The sequence below is a fragment of the Fusarium fujikuroi genome, chromosome FFUJ_chr05, assembly GCF_900079805.1.
Source record: "Fusarium fujikuroi IMI 58289 draft genome, chromosome FFUJ_chr05".
NCBI classification, from domain to species: Eukaryota; Fungi; Ascomycota; class Sordariomycetes; order Hypocreales; family Nectriaceae; genus Fusarium; species Fusarium fujikuroi.
The window spans coordinates 4,243,450-4,257,462 of record NC_036626.1 but is presented as its reverse complement, the minus strand read 5'-3'; the positions used below and the strand labels follow the sequence as shown (position 1 = coordinate 4,257,462).

The following is a 14,013-nucleotide window of genomic DNA, read 5'->3' as shown; positions in this document are numbered from 1 at the left end:
CATTCCAATGCATGTTTGCTCTCTCCCAGACCAACCAACCAATTCCTCATGCAGCTTGCATCAAACCGGTGACGCGTCTGCCTGCCCGGGGTCCGAAGCCCGGAACCAACCGAAGAAGTTGTCGAACCGCGATAGGGCTGGAGATATCAGTGCTGTTGGTTGCCAACGGCTGGTGTAACGTGTGAAAGCCACCAACAAACAGGTGCCAATCAGCTATTTTTAGACTGGTTCTTGAACTGCTATTTTTGAGCCTGGCTTTATCATAAAGCATTATTTACCACAAGAATGATTTCGTGCTGGCATTGCCCGGACGATATGGCTTGCAAAAGAGTTTTCATCGGACAAGGTGACGAGCATATTGGAGCCCGATGTACCCTGCATGACCCCCCGACGAAGCACATCACAGCACCGTCTATTGGTGCATGTATATGCATATTCGGCTGCTTATCAGAGAGTTGGGCCTCACGACTCCACAGAACTATTGAGGTACTACATATACAGCTTACAACTTGGTGCGCACCCATCTGTAAGTTCAGAGATACTGTCTGGCCGCTTCATGCAGATTCTACGGGCGCCGCATCATTGACGACCATTCATGAGATATCATGACTGCTGTAGTGCAGCTCATACTCTGCTACATAATCTGACAAGCTTACTGTCTGGTATGACGAATCTTTCCGTATTTGGGTGGTCGAGATAGGGGAGTGCCCGTTCATCTCTGGTGCTTCAAAATGATCCTGGCCATATCTGGAATATGATATCTTTCAAGACTTGGAGTGTCATCTCCATATTTCATTAAACCTGAGTCTCTAACATGCTTTCGCCTTGAAGGGAGAGACTGACCACAAGGGCCGTGATGATGGCTAAAAGATTGTTAGACTAATGTATTTGTTGTGTCACGATATACAGGGAATTCTGATGTCTCTATAGTCTCCTTCTGCGCTAACTATTTGTGAAATCTAATTGAACTGATACTAATATGCTTGCAGCCAACTAGGAACATCTGGGTCTGTATCAGGCAACCTATATGAGCTCTCATCAATCAGCTCTGATATCTTGGCCTTCAACTCCTTATGCCTTTCTACCATATCCCCTCCCTCACGAGCCAAAGCAACAAAGTCCATAATACTCTGACAATCCTCCCAGATCCTTGCCCTGTTTCTAATCCCTGGCAACGGGCTCGTCGTAGGGCTGAACAGGAGCCATACTCGCCTCCAATTCATATCACGCCGCTCGCCTTTTCCACGTATCCAAGCCTCCACGTGTCTGCGAAAGCTGTGCCAATCCTTGAGCAAGGTCTTCAGCTTCTCATGATACGGTGCAATAATCTCCCCCGGCGCTGACGGTTAGCGGCCTTGGTCACATTACGGGCTTGTTCCATCTCAGGCTCCTCAGAGAGAATTAGTGCCCATCGATCCTCCTCTTCTTCTTCAGGCTCTAAGCCGATGGGGAGTACAGGTGGTGGTATACCCAAAGGACAAAGAGGATCCCATGTCGGTAGGCAGTCACGAGATGCAGGATATTCATTATTCTCAAGAACCTCCCAAAGCCAAGGCATGTCTTTCAGTACACTTTCTCTGAATATTGGCTGCACAAGCGTGAATATCGCCCTGCACGTCTTGGCCACGTTGTCGACGTCAGTTATGTCAAGATACGACAGAGTATGTTGGATAACCTCAGCGGGCAGGGCCAAGAACCCTGTCGTGTGCTGGTTGTGCCTCTTGATTTCCAGGTCTTCCATGCATGACTCGAATACTCGAGATATACCGGGGATCTCAACAGGGTTTGCGACAAGCCACTCATCGCCAGGGATATGGAGCCAAGGGAAGTCCCACTGCGTGCGGGCTCGTTGCAGTTCTGCCAAGTGTGTCTGTTTCCGTATACGTTCTGGAATACGATCTTCAAGGCCGTATGAAGCTGGCATGTTTCGCATCTCACGCCAGTGCCACAATCCATTCAAATCAACATATCCCAGGCGGCGCATTGAGGTTTTCGCATATATATCGAGACAATATGAATGTACTGGAAGTGGTACCAGCAACTCTTCAAGCTCCTGGCATACCTGTTAGCAACTATTACCACCAAAGCCCATTAAATAAGCTTACCATGCAACCTTCGCTAACATACACCCAGCTTGTGCTTATTTCCTTCAATCCATGTCGTGGTGGGTAAAACGAATGAGTTCCTCTGAAATTTCGACTCTCAATCATATTTGAGCCGTTTGACTCTCCAGATACGTAGAACAAGTTATCACGGCTTGCCTCGAGAAGTTGATCGCTGGAATCAGCTTTCCAGCTTGACGACTTGGGGACGAGATATCGAATATTCCGACAGTTCTTCATTTGTGCAACGCTGAGGACATGGCCGTTGATACCTTGCAGACTTTGACATGAGGGTGATGTGATGTGTTCTGGGGGGACATTCGAATCGTCGGGGCTTAGTAGAGACCATTTCTGCGACTGTTGGCGATCACCTGTGTAGTAGGCTAGACCGTTGTGCCATGTGCCGTGCGGTAAACGATCAGGAAATGTGGTTTCATAAAGATCCGCAAGAGGGTACTGGTCAGGCGCAGCATTTGAATAGTCGCTGTCCTCCTCACCAGACATATATGAGACATCAGGTTCGATACCGTCGCTCTCAGTCTCCCATCCGGAATCATACTCCAGAGGCTCTTCATCACTGGAAATCTGTGCATCTGGCGTCCAATTTGGGTCGTCCTCATCATCCTGGTCCGGCCATGCGTTAATTTCTGGAGGTCTAGTTGGACCCCGATCCTCTGTTGCGCATTGTGGACTATCTCTGTCCTCGAACTCATCTTGATGCGGCCATTTACGGAAGCCGACGTAGTCGGCACCCTCCAAGTTCCAAGCTGCGCTAGGTGGCTCATCTGGAGTGCGGATGCGGGCGGTGGCCATGTCGACGCCGCAGATTTGACAGCTGAAGGAGTACATAGTATAGTTGGATATTGAATGTAAACTACTGATCAAGAACAAAGTACGGAGGTGCTGGCTCTGTTGGGCAGTAGATGGTGATGTTGAAATGTGACGGTGTAAAATTTAGGGGTCTCCGAGAAGCGAGATTGGTGGGTTAGTGGCCTGGACGTATGGGTCTAATCTTAAACAAGTCAAGTTTGTTTTTTCAATGATCCCTGTCCTTGTTACAGCAAGTTAACCTGTAATGAATTGCTATACGAAGAGTACCCACAAGACACGTTGGCCAAGTAGTATTATATAATATAAATTCATGGAAATCAGTGTGATAGTTCTATTTATCGCAATCAAAGAATTGTTGAGAAAACAAGGCTAGATGGGTAAAACAGCTCAGCGCTTCCTAGCTGTAAGTACAACATTAAGCCGAGGCGCATCTAGTGTAAAATGGTCTCTCAGACCCTTCAGAAACGCGGACTTGCTTGTAGTCCCCTCACCAGAAAGGCAGATGTCAAAGCGATGTAAGATCATACACGCAGCATAGCCAACTTCCATAAGACCTAATTGTTTACCCACACATGCATAACGACCTGAATAATGTTTTTAGCCTCAAGGATCAAAGAAATATTATTTTGTGGATGGTCAAGACCTACCAACTGAGAATGGTGCAAATACTGAATCGTTCTTCACCATCTCTGGTCTTGTCGTCCAGCGCTCTGGGACGAAGTCATCAGGAGCGGTGAAGTATCGTTCATCTATTAGCCAGGTTAATTTGACAAGGTACATCGAACGGTAGTTTACTCATTATATGGTGCTGCATACCTCGATATAGTGTATAGGATGGAACAGTCACTATGGTATCCCCGGGAATGAAGATGTCACCGACTCGTAGCCCTTCTGGAGGTGTCATACGCTGCAATCCAGAGGGCACTGGAGGAAAGAGTCGCAGTGTCTCGTCAATACAAGCTTGGAGGTATGTCAACTTGGCAAAGCTCGAGTGATTAAGGTGTGAAGAGCTGGAAAACAGGTTGTCGATCTCCTCTTGGAGCTGCATGCACACATCTCTGTTGGTAGCCAACAAGTAAAACAGGCAAGTAAGTGTTACAGAAGTGGTATCACTGAATACAGGATTAGCCGACAGACTCTGTCACCTAGAGGAAATCGCCTCACCTTCCAGCAACAGCTATAAGCTGCATATCAGCTTGCAAGTTTAACCAGTCTTGCTCTTTGGGATATAGCTGGGTTTTGTAATCTTCAAGGAGCCACGAGAAAATATTCGGAAGGTCTGGCTTGTTCTACATCATCGCATTAGCCTTTGCCCCGAAGGCTAAACACCGTCGTGACATACCTGTTCTTGATGGCGAACTTGATTCTCAAGCCATTTCTGGAAGATGGCATCTTCCCGACCAAGGAACGGTAGAGCTCTGAGCAAAGGAAACAACCAAATCAGTTGACTGAAGGTCCCAGCCATCACCATGTGCGACTCAACCAGCGCCATGAACGGATGCTTAACGCCACCTGTTAGCATATTGAAGCTCTGACCAAAGGCTAAATCACCCATGGTATCGAAGCTGTAAAACTTGAACCACTTTGCAATGTCGACAGGCATGTCTTGGGTCGCTTCCATTCGATCGAGTAGCTGGCTGGTGTATTTGACCACGCGGGGCTCGTAATCACGGAGAGCTATGTAAGCTGGTCAGTCTTCTTCACGCTTGACGGTGGCTTTCCGGAAATTACCCTTTGAGCTAAACGCCCTGTCCCAGGCTCGTCGCCTACGAGAGTGATCGTTCTTGTCCCGCGACATGTGGAGAGAGATAGCCGGCTGTTCGATGTTATACCAAGGTCCCTTACTGCAGGGAGAATTGTTGGAGTGTATTGCATGGAAGACCTTGGCATCGAGGATGGACAGTGCCGAGGGTCCTATAAATATTAGATTAGCACCAAAGGTAGGTGGTGAGGACGTTGTCACTTGCCAACGCGCACAATATCCCCATATTTCCTATGAAGGTCCTGAATCTCTCTGTATAGCTGAAAGCGAGCAACGGAACGTTTCGTAAGACAAAGGTTGGAGACTCTGGCCATGAAAGGACCCGGAATCTTGTACAGGCGGTGAAAGAAGCTGATGCGGTAAAGGAATATGCTGGAAAAGGTCCCTGTGAGCATAAACGAAACCATGTATATGGATGCTATGATGGACTCCAAGAAGCTGTACGGAGACCCAGCCTCAGTAGTTCCCAGCCTCTTAAAGCTCAGTGCTAGGAGACCAAAGACTATGAGAATTCCTTGTAGTATCTTGATAGTGTAAAGATCCCATTCCCCCTTTCGAAATATTAGAACGTGGGCAAGTGTTCCGGATAATAACCCCGTTCCGATGGCCAGTGAAGTGGGATACATTTTCGGGGTCAGTATGAGATCGCGAACAACGTCGGAAGGACTTGGGATAAGAACAACGGGGAAATTATAGAAGACTTGTTGGATTCCGGAATCATAGGATTCCGATGGATAAGAGCACTGACTGCGCGATCAAGCAGTCCTTTCCGGTGGGTTCATCAGCATTTCGAAAAGTAGGCCTGTTCCTTGGAAGATGGCAGAAGTGCAGAATAGATGAGAGACCCGAGCACACTGGTCTGACGTCTAAGGTATTACTACTCAGGGCGGCTGATTCGTCCCCCGTAGGAACAAATCGGGAGCTAGTTTGATGCGATGGTATAGATCGGGCTAGATCTACCTTCTGTAAGCGAGGAACGAGATGGTGAAACAAAGCAACAGGGATGAAATCAAGACTGGTGACGGACTTCATCTGACATAGCATGATATCAAGGAACTTCGGCATTTTAAGTTCATATTTCCAAGTTGACCTGCCTCTTACTCTCGGTTACTCCAGTGTCACTTCATGTCATTACAACCTACCAATTTCCTGGCCTCGAATCCATGTCAGAGAACTCAATGTTTAGACGTAAGCGGTATAGAGAGTGAATAAGAGCAAATCATATTGGAACTTGACCAACTCATCCTCATGCCTTCATCAAAGAGGCGTGGCATCCATAGGCTCAAGTTGCCCTCAGACGATATACAAATAACGGCAGTTGAGCACGGAAGCCCATTCCGATCGATATACCGACACTGACATGCATTGCTATCAAGACCCCTGTCCATCTTTTCTCTGATCGACCTCGTCAAATCTTAATTGCGCATACCCCTGTTAGCCGGCTTATGAAGCCGTGACAAACTTTCCCTATTCGGTGTTATGCATATGATGGTTTACGGAAGTACTCCGTGCTTACCCCGGAATGCTGTGACAAGAAGAGTATCTGTATTTCCTATCGGGTCTCGGACCGGAACGAGAGTATCGGTACAAACTTCATTATGAGCGTTTTCACTTCTGCAAGAGATGCGTAATTAACCAGACTGTATGAACTAGGCGTAGACTATTTAAACACAAAGGAAATCTGTTTTGCTTCTTTCGTGGTCTGCTTATCAGCTCACCACCCAGCATTTTCCTATCATCGTTTGAATTTCGCAGTCATGCAATCCAATCAAAAGCTCTGCATCGCTATCTTTGGCCCTACCGCCTCGGGGAAGACCAAACTGGGGGTCGCCATTGCAAAAGCCTTTCCGAGCGAGGTTATCTCCGTCGACAGTCTACAGTGCTACAAAGCGGGAAGCATTATCACAGCTAAGCCTACTGCTCATGAGATAGCTGATGTTCCTCATCATCTGATTGACTACCTCGAGGCTGATGAGGAGCCCAATGACTTTGTGGCCCAAGCTGCTGACAAGATGGAAGATATCACAAATCGAGGAAAACTCCCCATTCTTGTCGGCGGTTCGACTTCTCTCGCGATACCTTTGCTGCACGAGGCACTGAAGCGGCAGTATCGGTTCGTGGCTGCAACTCTGATCCCGCGTCAGTCAACATACTGGCAGTCCATCCAAGTCAGAGCCAGCGAGATGCTCGAGAGGGGTCTTCTGGCCGAACTAGAGGAGTTGAGAGACCTGCAGCAGAGTCTCCTCGATGACAACGCATGCTTCCATAAGGGAGTATGGAAGGCCATTGGGTATCAAGAGTTCTATCCCTATCTCGAGGCAGAGTCGTCATGCAACGCCCGTCAGTCGTCATTCCAGAGGGGTCTCGCACTGATGAATGCAAACACTCTGCAGTACGGCTTCCATCAACTCGAGTGGATTCGTTCTATCCTCAACCCTTTTCTGCACCAAGCCGGCGTCGTATGCATGAGCCTCCCTGTCACTGACAATGCTTCGTGGATGTCAGATGTCCAGATACCTGCTATCTCAATGCTCAACGACCTGTGCTACAGTTTGCGAACGATCAAAGTCTCCACCAATGGAACACTAAACTCTAGCCCCAAGTTTCGAGTCGTTGGTCTATTGTAGATCTCCCTTCTCTCCTACTTACTGACATTAAGCTAACCTGCGCTAGTGGCGGATCTTCTCCGGGGAATGATCCGGGTCACATCGATGCGGCTAAAAGGCTTGCGTTTGCTCTACACCAACATAGCTACAAACTCGTCTACGGCGGCGGAACAACTGGGATCATGGGCGCCATTGCCAGCACTCTGGTGCAACTCTCTGGACCAAGTGCCGTCCAGGGCATCATTCCCGTTGCACTCGCCAAGTACGAAGAAAGACTCACTAAGAAAAGGGCCGACCCTTCAAAGTTCGGGAACAGGACTGTCGTCAAAGACATGCATACACGCAAGAGACTCATGATCGAGGCAGTCATTGGTGGCGCTCCAGGGAGCGGCTTTGTAGCTCTCAGTGGGGGATACGGTACCTTGGAGGAACTCCTCGAGACAACGACTTGGTACCAGCTTGGTATTCATCAATGTGGAATCTGTGTGTTTGACGTATGCGGATTTTACAAGGGTTTAATGGACTGGGTTTGTCAGGCTGCACAGGCAGGGTTTGTTGGCACAGAGGATGCTACTATTCTGCGGGTTGCAACGACGGCTGAGGATGTCATCGGCTGCCTAGGCAGTAATGATCATCGTTATTCGCGGATGGGTGAGCTGGAATGGGATTAGTCACTACCTGATTGGGACAGATGAGTGCCGAAAGCACAGCGTTACATGACATGGCAGCATTACGATATATCATTTTCACCTATCACACTGCGTGTATTCCAAACCATTCTAGAGCTTGATGTACTTGAATGAAACGAACCGGCAGAATACGAACAAATATCAGGCCTTCGCTGCAAGCTTTCGCCTGTCGACGTGATCAAGGATCAAACGCCGCTTCCCATAGCCACTCTCGAAGTGTCGGAACCAGCCAATTAAACCCCTGCCGCTGACAACCCGCATTGAACGCTACTCACACCAGAAGGGCCTCATAATCAGTGAGGTTCCATTTCCATGGTGAACCATGCCAAATTCTGTTACCACCTCGACCGATCCGTTATAACCGTGATTTTTACTGCAGATTATCTTACGTTTTTGAGTTTATCGGACAAAGGGGCCGTGACCTAAACCCGGAAAAACTTATGTCGCAGCAGGCTTGATCTACACATGGGGATTGCTGATTGATCTGAAGTGAAGCCCGGCAGTGGGCAGCGAACGTGCTTTAGTGACAAGATCGCAATAACGTCGAATTTGTATGACCGTTTCAATTGATCGTCCGAAGTTGATCCGATAGGCATATACACGCTCGCAACATATGGTTATGTTAAAAAATTCCACATCACGCGTCAGACTCTTATCCACAACACTATGCTCAACTGTGAGGTAATCATCGTGGAGCTGGCTCTGGTGGCATCCAGCTCCTCCATACTCTCCGTCAATGATTTTCAATGCAGGACTTTTGAAGCAGGTAGTGACTTCGGGGGTACTTGGCGGCACACAGTTATCCTGGAGCAAGGGTTGACACCAATATGACACTGTATGAACTTCCATTTCGTGAAGTTTGGAACGTGAGTCCCTGTAAAACGTCATACCAGTGATCTATGCTTACCGTTTCGTCGCTAGAGCTGGACATGGTTTAAGAGAATTGTCTGTCGTGATGAGATATGTTGATATTTTGATCACATTGATAAGGTTATGGGAATCAGAAAGGATAGACTTTTTAATAAGGTCATCTTGGCAAAATACATCCTTGATCTCACACTATGGAAGATAGGCACAGATGATGGCGGTGTCGTAACTTCGAAATTTCTATTACTAGCGACTGGCTTCAGAGCCTTATGTACCAGATTTTTTGCTGTCCATGGACCTACTGCTTCTAATAGGCCGAGTTGCATCGAACTGCAGGCTGGCTGGATTTTCAAGGCCATGGTCAAGATACGGGAAGAAGGGATCGAGTCGATTGAGCCCACACTGGAGGCAGAGAAGAGGTGGACCGAGGAACTTTGTCGTACACATAGCAACAGTCTTATTAGTGATACGAGATCGTGGTATGACGGATCTAATATTCCTGGCAAGATGGTTGAGCCCTCGGCTTTTATGGATGGTTTCCCTTTGTATCGAAGGACTTGCTACAGTGCTCTTGAAGATAACTTCCAAGGTTTCAAAGTTCAGTATAGATAGGAGACAAGTACGCTTGTAATGTATCTCTTCGTTCTATACTTTACTCGAATCAAAGAGATAAGGGCGGGTTGATTAGTGAAGATTTCTATATCAAGACTATTCACAGTTTACTCTTACCCTGGCCAATAACCTTGATTAAGGCCAGCCCATTACTCAAAACAACCTTGCCACCGGCGACTTGCGTAGCAAATCTCACCTCGGACCAACCGTCTTGGTTGGCTCCCATAATCCACGCCTGCGTAACCAATTTGTCGCCTGGCCTCACGGGACTGGCAAACCTCGCCTGATACTCCTTAATGTTGGCAGGGTCCCCACCACCCAGCTCCTTCAAGAGCGCATGAGCCGTCGAGTTCCACGAATACAGCCCATGCATAATTGTTCCTCCGAAACCCATCTTCTTCCCAGGCTCAGGATCAGCATGCAACGGGTTGTAATCTCCATTCAGCCTGTACAACATCGCCGACTCAGCGCTAGTCTGCACCTCAATCGTAGCATCAGGGGCCTTGTCTTTCGGTGGAGGATAGTTCTCCGTAGCTGGACCCTTGGGCCCTCCCCAGTTGCCCTGGCCGATGAAGAAGCCGCTGCTGGTAACGCGGGCGTGCACCTCACCAGAATCTACGTCGACAAGGTCAGTCTGCGTCTCGAGGACAGTGCCAGGGCGACCCTTGTCGTAGACGCCGACGACCTTCTGGCGCGTTTCGAAATTGCGGCCGGCAGAAGTGGTTGGTAGAGGCTTTAGGAATTCAATCTTCCGCTGGCCGTCAACAACGCGTGTGTAGTCGAGCTTGGGGACACCGGGGATCTGAACAGCTTTGCTTTCCTTGTAGTAGTCGACTACTTCCTGAGAATCCTTCTTGAAGGCTGTGATGGGTCAATGATTGCGGGGAAAGGTTGGAGGAGCGGGACTTACGAAGGATGACGGGGTAAGTAGGGAATACGGCGAATTTCGGATGAAACTCCTGTATCTTGTCAGTACGAGTTCAAAATTTCTAAACAGGATCACAACGAACGTAGAGGAAGTGCAGCTCATCAACGGTAGCGCCGATGGTATTGGCGAAGAGGAGAACATCGCGCTGCAGCCACGTAACCTTGACAGGCGGGTACTCAAAGCCAACACCGGGACCTGACATAATGAGTGATTTGGGGGTTGTGTGTGTGAGTATGTGGAAGAATGATTGAGGAGTCAATAAAGAGGAGAGGTGGACTATATATCCCAGACTTAATTAGTAGCAAAGTGAAATCAACCGAGGTTTGCGGGGTGTGGGGAAGGTGGCCCAGTCTTAATACCCCGGACTTGATTGGTGGCCAAGTAAAACAAACCGAGGCTTGCAGGGTAGAGGGGGAGAGATATTCTAACCAACAAGCTACTGAAAAAAAGGATTAAGTAGAGTTTATATCCGCTTTATTTATTAAGGAAAGGAAAAATATAATTAGTGTATATTTTATTATTTATATAACATATAAGTATATCTCTTGGCTTACTTATTTATTTTCTTTTTATATAATGTAAATAATATTAAATTCTTTAAAGAGAAATAATACAATCTACACCCTAATTTAGCTGATGGACTCATGACTGTAGGTTCTTAGTTCATTTTGCAAAAGAGCCTTCTAATGCAGTTCTGCAGTTCCTCCAACATGAGCTGATCAGTTAAGGAGGTATGACTATTGATAAGCAGATCAGCATAACGTTGCGACTTGACGGCTGACATATGCTGTGATACGACAATTAGTCAGGCATATCGTATCACATCACGTAATCCTCAACCTGGAACTGTACTTATATGCAGACCAAGAACTCAGTGTCTCTATCAACAACACAGCATTTCGGTACTAGACACATCATGGCCACTACAAAAGCTCTCGTTAATATCAGCCCGGGCCATGCTGAGGTTCAGGACATTCCTGTGCCAGCACTTGAGCCCGGTTATATCAGAGTCAAACCCACCGCATGGGCTATCAACCCAGACGATGCTTACCACCTTGGCCTAGAAGGTGATGAGAGCTGTGCTGGTGCTGTTGTTGGAACAGATTATGCAGGTGTTGTTGTAGAAGTTGGATCTGGAGTGGAGAGGGACTTTAAAGTTGGGGATCGCATTTCTGGTGGTGTCGTCGGGCAGTATGCAAAGCCTTTGTGATATTGGTGTATGGCCTGTATTGACCTAATTCTAGGAATATTCTGCGGAAGCATGATGGTGCTTTTGCGCACTTGATTCACGTCAAGGGGGATATTCAGATGAAGATCCCGGATAACATGAGTGACCAAGATGCTGCCACTCAGGGCGTTGCACTCGTCACTATGGTACACTGGGTCTCTACAGGTTGATGGCTAATGCTAATGATAATTTTGACAGGGCGTTGGCTTATACCAGCATTTGCATCTTCCTCTTCCAGATGACCCATCAAAGGAGCCCTTTCCTGTCTTCATCTATGGTGGCAGTACAGCCATGGGGATATCAGCAATCCAATTTGCAAAGCTTGCTGGCGCCACGGTGATTACAACTTCGTCACCCAATAACGCGGATTATGTCAAGTCTCTGGGTGCCGATCACGTCCTTGACTACAAGTCCGAAACTCTCGTCAACGACATACTCAGACTATCAGGCGGTCCTCTTCTCCACGTCTTCGACACACATCCCAACTCCACCAGCATCGCCACGTCCGCAGCAATCCTCCAAAAGTCCCCTTCTGCAACTTACATCTCCCTGAACCCCGGCCCTGAACACGAAGTCAAACGCCTTAACCCCCACGTCATCACCGAATCTATCCTGGCATACTCAGCCACGGGTAATCCGTGGATGTACGAGAATAAGTATTACGAGGCTGTACCAGCAGACTTTGCATTCCAGAAGAAGTTTGTCGAGCTGGCTGAGAAGTTCCTCGAAGAGGGGCTGATCAAGCCGCCGCGTGTCTTTCTAAATCGAGGAGGGAGTGGCTTGGAGGGAATTTTGAAGGGACTGGTCGACATGAGGGAGGGCAGGGTAAGTGGCGGGAAGCTTGTGTATACGCGGGAGTGAGGATTATTAATCTTTGGGTTTTGAGTGTTGATCTTTGGCGATCTCGATAGCATTGACGTAAAGTGAGTTAACGGATTAGATATTAAAGAATACTAGTGACTAGCGCTTCTACTAAAAGGCCAATCCTGCCGTTGAGCTCGTTATGCTATCTGAACGATGATAATCGTGAATCTGAGCAGGTGAAGTCGTAACCGCCGTCTCAACTGTTCTCACGATCCCACTTTGACTCATACTCATGCGCTCTTGAATTTCAATCTCCATAGAGCTATCGCGGTCACCAGCCTCGATATGGGTTGTGTTGTTTCCGGGAATCGTTCCATGGACACCTGGATGGGAATGGGTGGCCGACGGCTTGGTTATGGTATTCGTTGCCATGCTTCTTGCATGGTGGGCACTGGACTGGTGGGAGTTGTCTTTGCCTGTTGCGCCTGATGACCGGACAATCTTGGTGATGAGTTCGGCCATTTTCATTTCAATTTGCAATTTTAGGAGATAGCAGACTGGGTGGAATGAGAGGTAACTTGAGCTCGTTAGTGGCTGCTATTAAAGCAAGGGAGAGACTTACACCAAACCGCCCAGACCATAGCGACATAAGAGGTGACACGTCGCCGACTCTTCCATGCCCTCCAGCTCTGCTCCGATGCTTTGGCAACCGAAAACACCGCGACGCCCAGAGAAAAGCCCCAGAATATACTGGCGGTGTTCATGTCGACTTCACCGTGAACTTCGCGGACGTATCGGTCCGGTATTAAAAACTCGTACTGACCCATGTTTGAACATTGACGGTACAGAGTGATAGAGAGTCTGATGGAAACGGGAAGCAAAGGAATGGAGGATTGGTTTCTTAAATATTGCACGTCGCATTCTCCATTTCCTTGGCCATGGTCTTGGAATAAACACATGGCTCTACACTAATGCGTAGATCGAACTCAAATCCGGGGTAAAACTCAAACGATCAAACGATCTGCGCGCCACGATCAGCCACATTACAGCGAGGCTTGAATTAATGCCAAGTAACTCGGAGACAACACTTAAGCACGCCAGAAACCATTTACATTTCTAGAATCGAGCTCCTACCGCTCTAACCTAAGTCGGTGCTGAGGTTGAGCTGAAGGACCTGGAGTTGGGACTGAGGCGGGCTGAGCTTGGGCGATCATATACAATTGTCGAGGTCCCCTGCGGGGACCAGAAGGGTACCAACTTATGAGTCGACAGGAGCTGTACATCTTTTCGCAAGATTTAACTATTCAGGGTTGTAGATGGCCCTTGAATTGTGATGGGCAGGTAATTCAGTGTGGGATTGACGCACCGACTTGGCTACTTGTATTATAGTTCCTGAAAGTTTTCTGAACAGCGGGAAAGCAGGACCAGAGGGTAGCTCGGCTCCTAACGACGACGTATCATAAAAGCCCCGTGCGTCGTGCCGTCGGAAAGTTGTATCAGTTGCTGATCCTTGAATATGGTCAGGTGGTAGCTGAGCTGGAGCTAGAATTGCTCTACGAGAGCTGTGGCGTCGGTGTTTCTGTG

The 14,013-nt window shown here is 48.1% G+C and overlaps 6 protein-coding genes; 2 read left to right on the top strand and 4 right to left on the bottom strand.

Annotated features, from left to right (window-relative positions):
* Window positions 1–1,300: 1,300 nt before the first annotated feature.
* On the bottom strand, window positions 1,301–2,915 carry FFUJ_14352 (uncharacterized protein; the record flags this gene model as incomplete). XM_023578425.1 has 2 exons in its annotated part: window positions 1,301–2,053; window positions 2,106–2,915. 2 exons carry the CDS (start codon window positions 2,913–2,915, stop codon window positions 1,301–1,303), a joined length of 1,563 nt encoding a protein of 520 aa, XP_023431237.1.
* A 405-nt stretch (window positions 2,916–3,320) lies between these two features.
* FFUJ_14353 (related to pisatin demethylase cytochrome P450) lies at window positions 3,321–5,321 on the bottom strand (the record flags this gene model as incomplete). XM_023578424.1 has 7 exons in its annotated part: window positions 3,321–3,517; window positions 3,581–3,682; window positions 3,750–4,045; window positions 4,098–4,222; window positions 4,276–4,610; window positions 4,665–4,847; window positions 4,976–5,321. The coding sequence occupies 7 exons, from the start codon at window positions 5,319–5,321 to the stop codon at window positions 3,321–3,323; spliced, it is 1,584 nt and encodes a 527-aa protein (XP_023431236.1).
* A 1,131-nt stretch (window positions 5,322–6,452) lies between these two features.
* FFUJ_14354 (uncharacterized protein) lies at window positions 6,453–7,972 on the top strand (the record flags this gene model as incomplete). XM_023578423.1 has 2 exons in its annotated part: window positions 6,453–7,318; window positions 7,369–7,972. The coding sequence occupies 2 exons, from the start codon at window positions 6,453–6,455 to the stop codon at window positions 7,970–7,972; spliced, it is 1,470 nt and encodes a 489-aa protein (XP_023431235.1).
* Window positions 7,973–9,569: 1,597 nt separating this feature from the next.
* On the bottom strand, window positions 9,570–10,599 carry FFUJ_14355 (related to multifunctional beta-oxidation protein; the record flags this gene model as incomplete). XM_023578422.1 has 3 exons in its annotated part: window positions 9,570–10,330; window positions 10,380–10,428; window positions 10,480–10,599. 3 exons carry the CDS (start codon window positions 10,597–10,599, stop codon window positions 9,570–9,572), a joined length of 930 nt encoding a protein of 309 aa, XP_023431234.1.
* Window positions 10,600–11,313: 714 nt separating this feature from the next.
* On the top strand, window positions 11,314–12,486 carry FFUJ_14356 (toxD-like protein; the record flags this gene model as incomplete). XM_023578421.1 has 3 exons in its annotated part: window positions 11,314–11,588; window positions 11,642–11,771; window positions 11,824–12,486. The coding sequence occupies 3 exons, from the start codon at window positions 11,314–11,316 to the stop codon at window positions 12,484–12,486; spliced, it is 1,068 nt and encodes a 355-aa protein (XP_023431233.1).
* Window positions 12,487–12,597: 111 nt separating this feature from the next.
* On the bottom strand, window positions 12,598–13,193 carry FFUJ_14357 (uncharacterized protein; the record flags this gene model as incomplete). XM_023578420.1 has 2 exons in its annotated part: window positions 12,598–12,986; window positions 13,052–13,193. 2 exons carry the CDS (start codon window positions 13,191–13,193, stop codon window positions 12,598–12,600), a joined length of 531 nt encoding a protein of 176 aa, XP_023431232.1.
* Window positions 13,194–14,013: the final 820 nt, after the last annotated feature.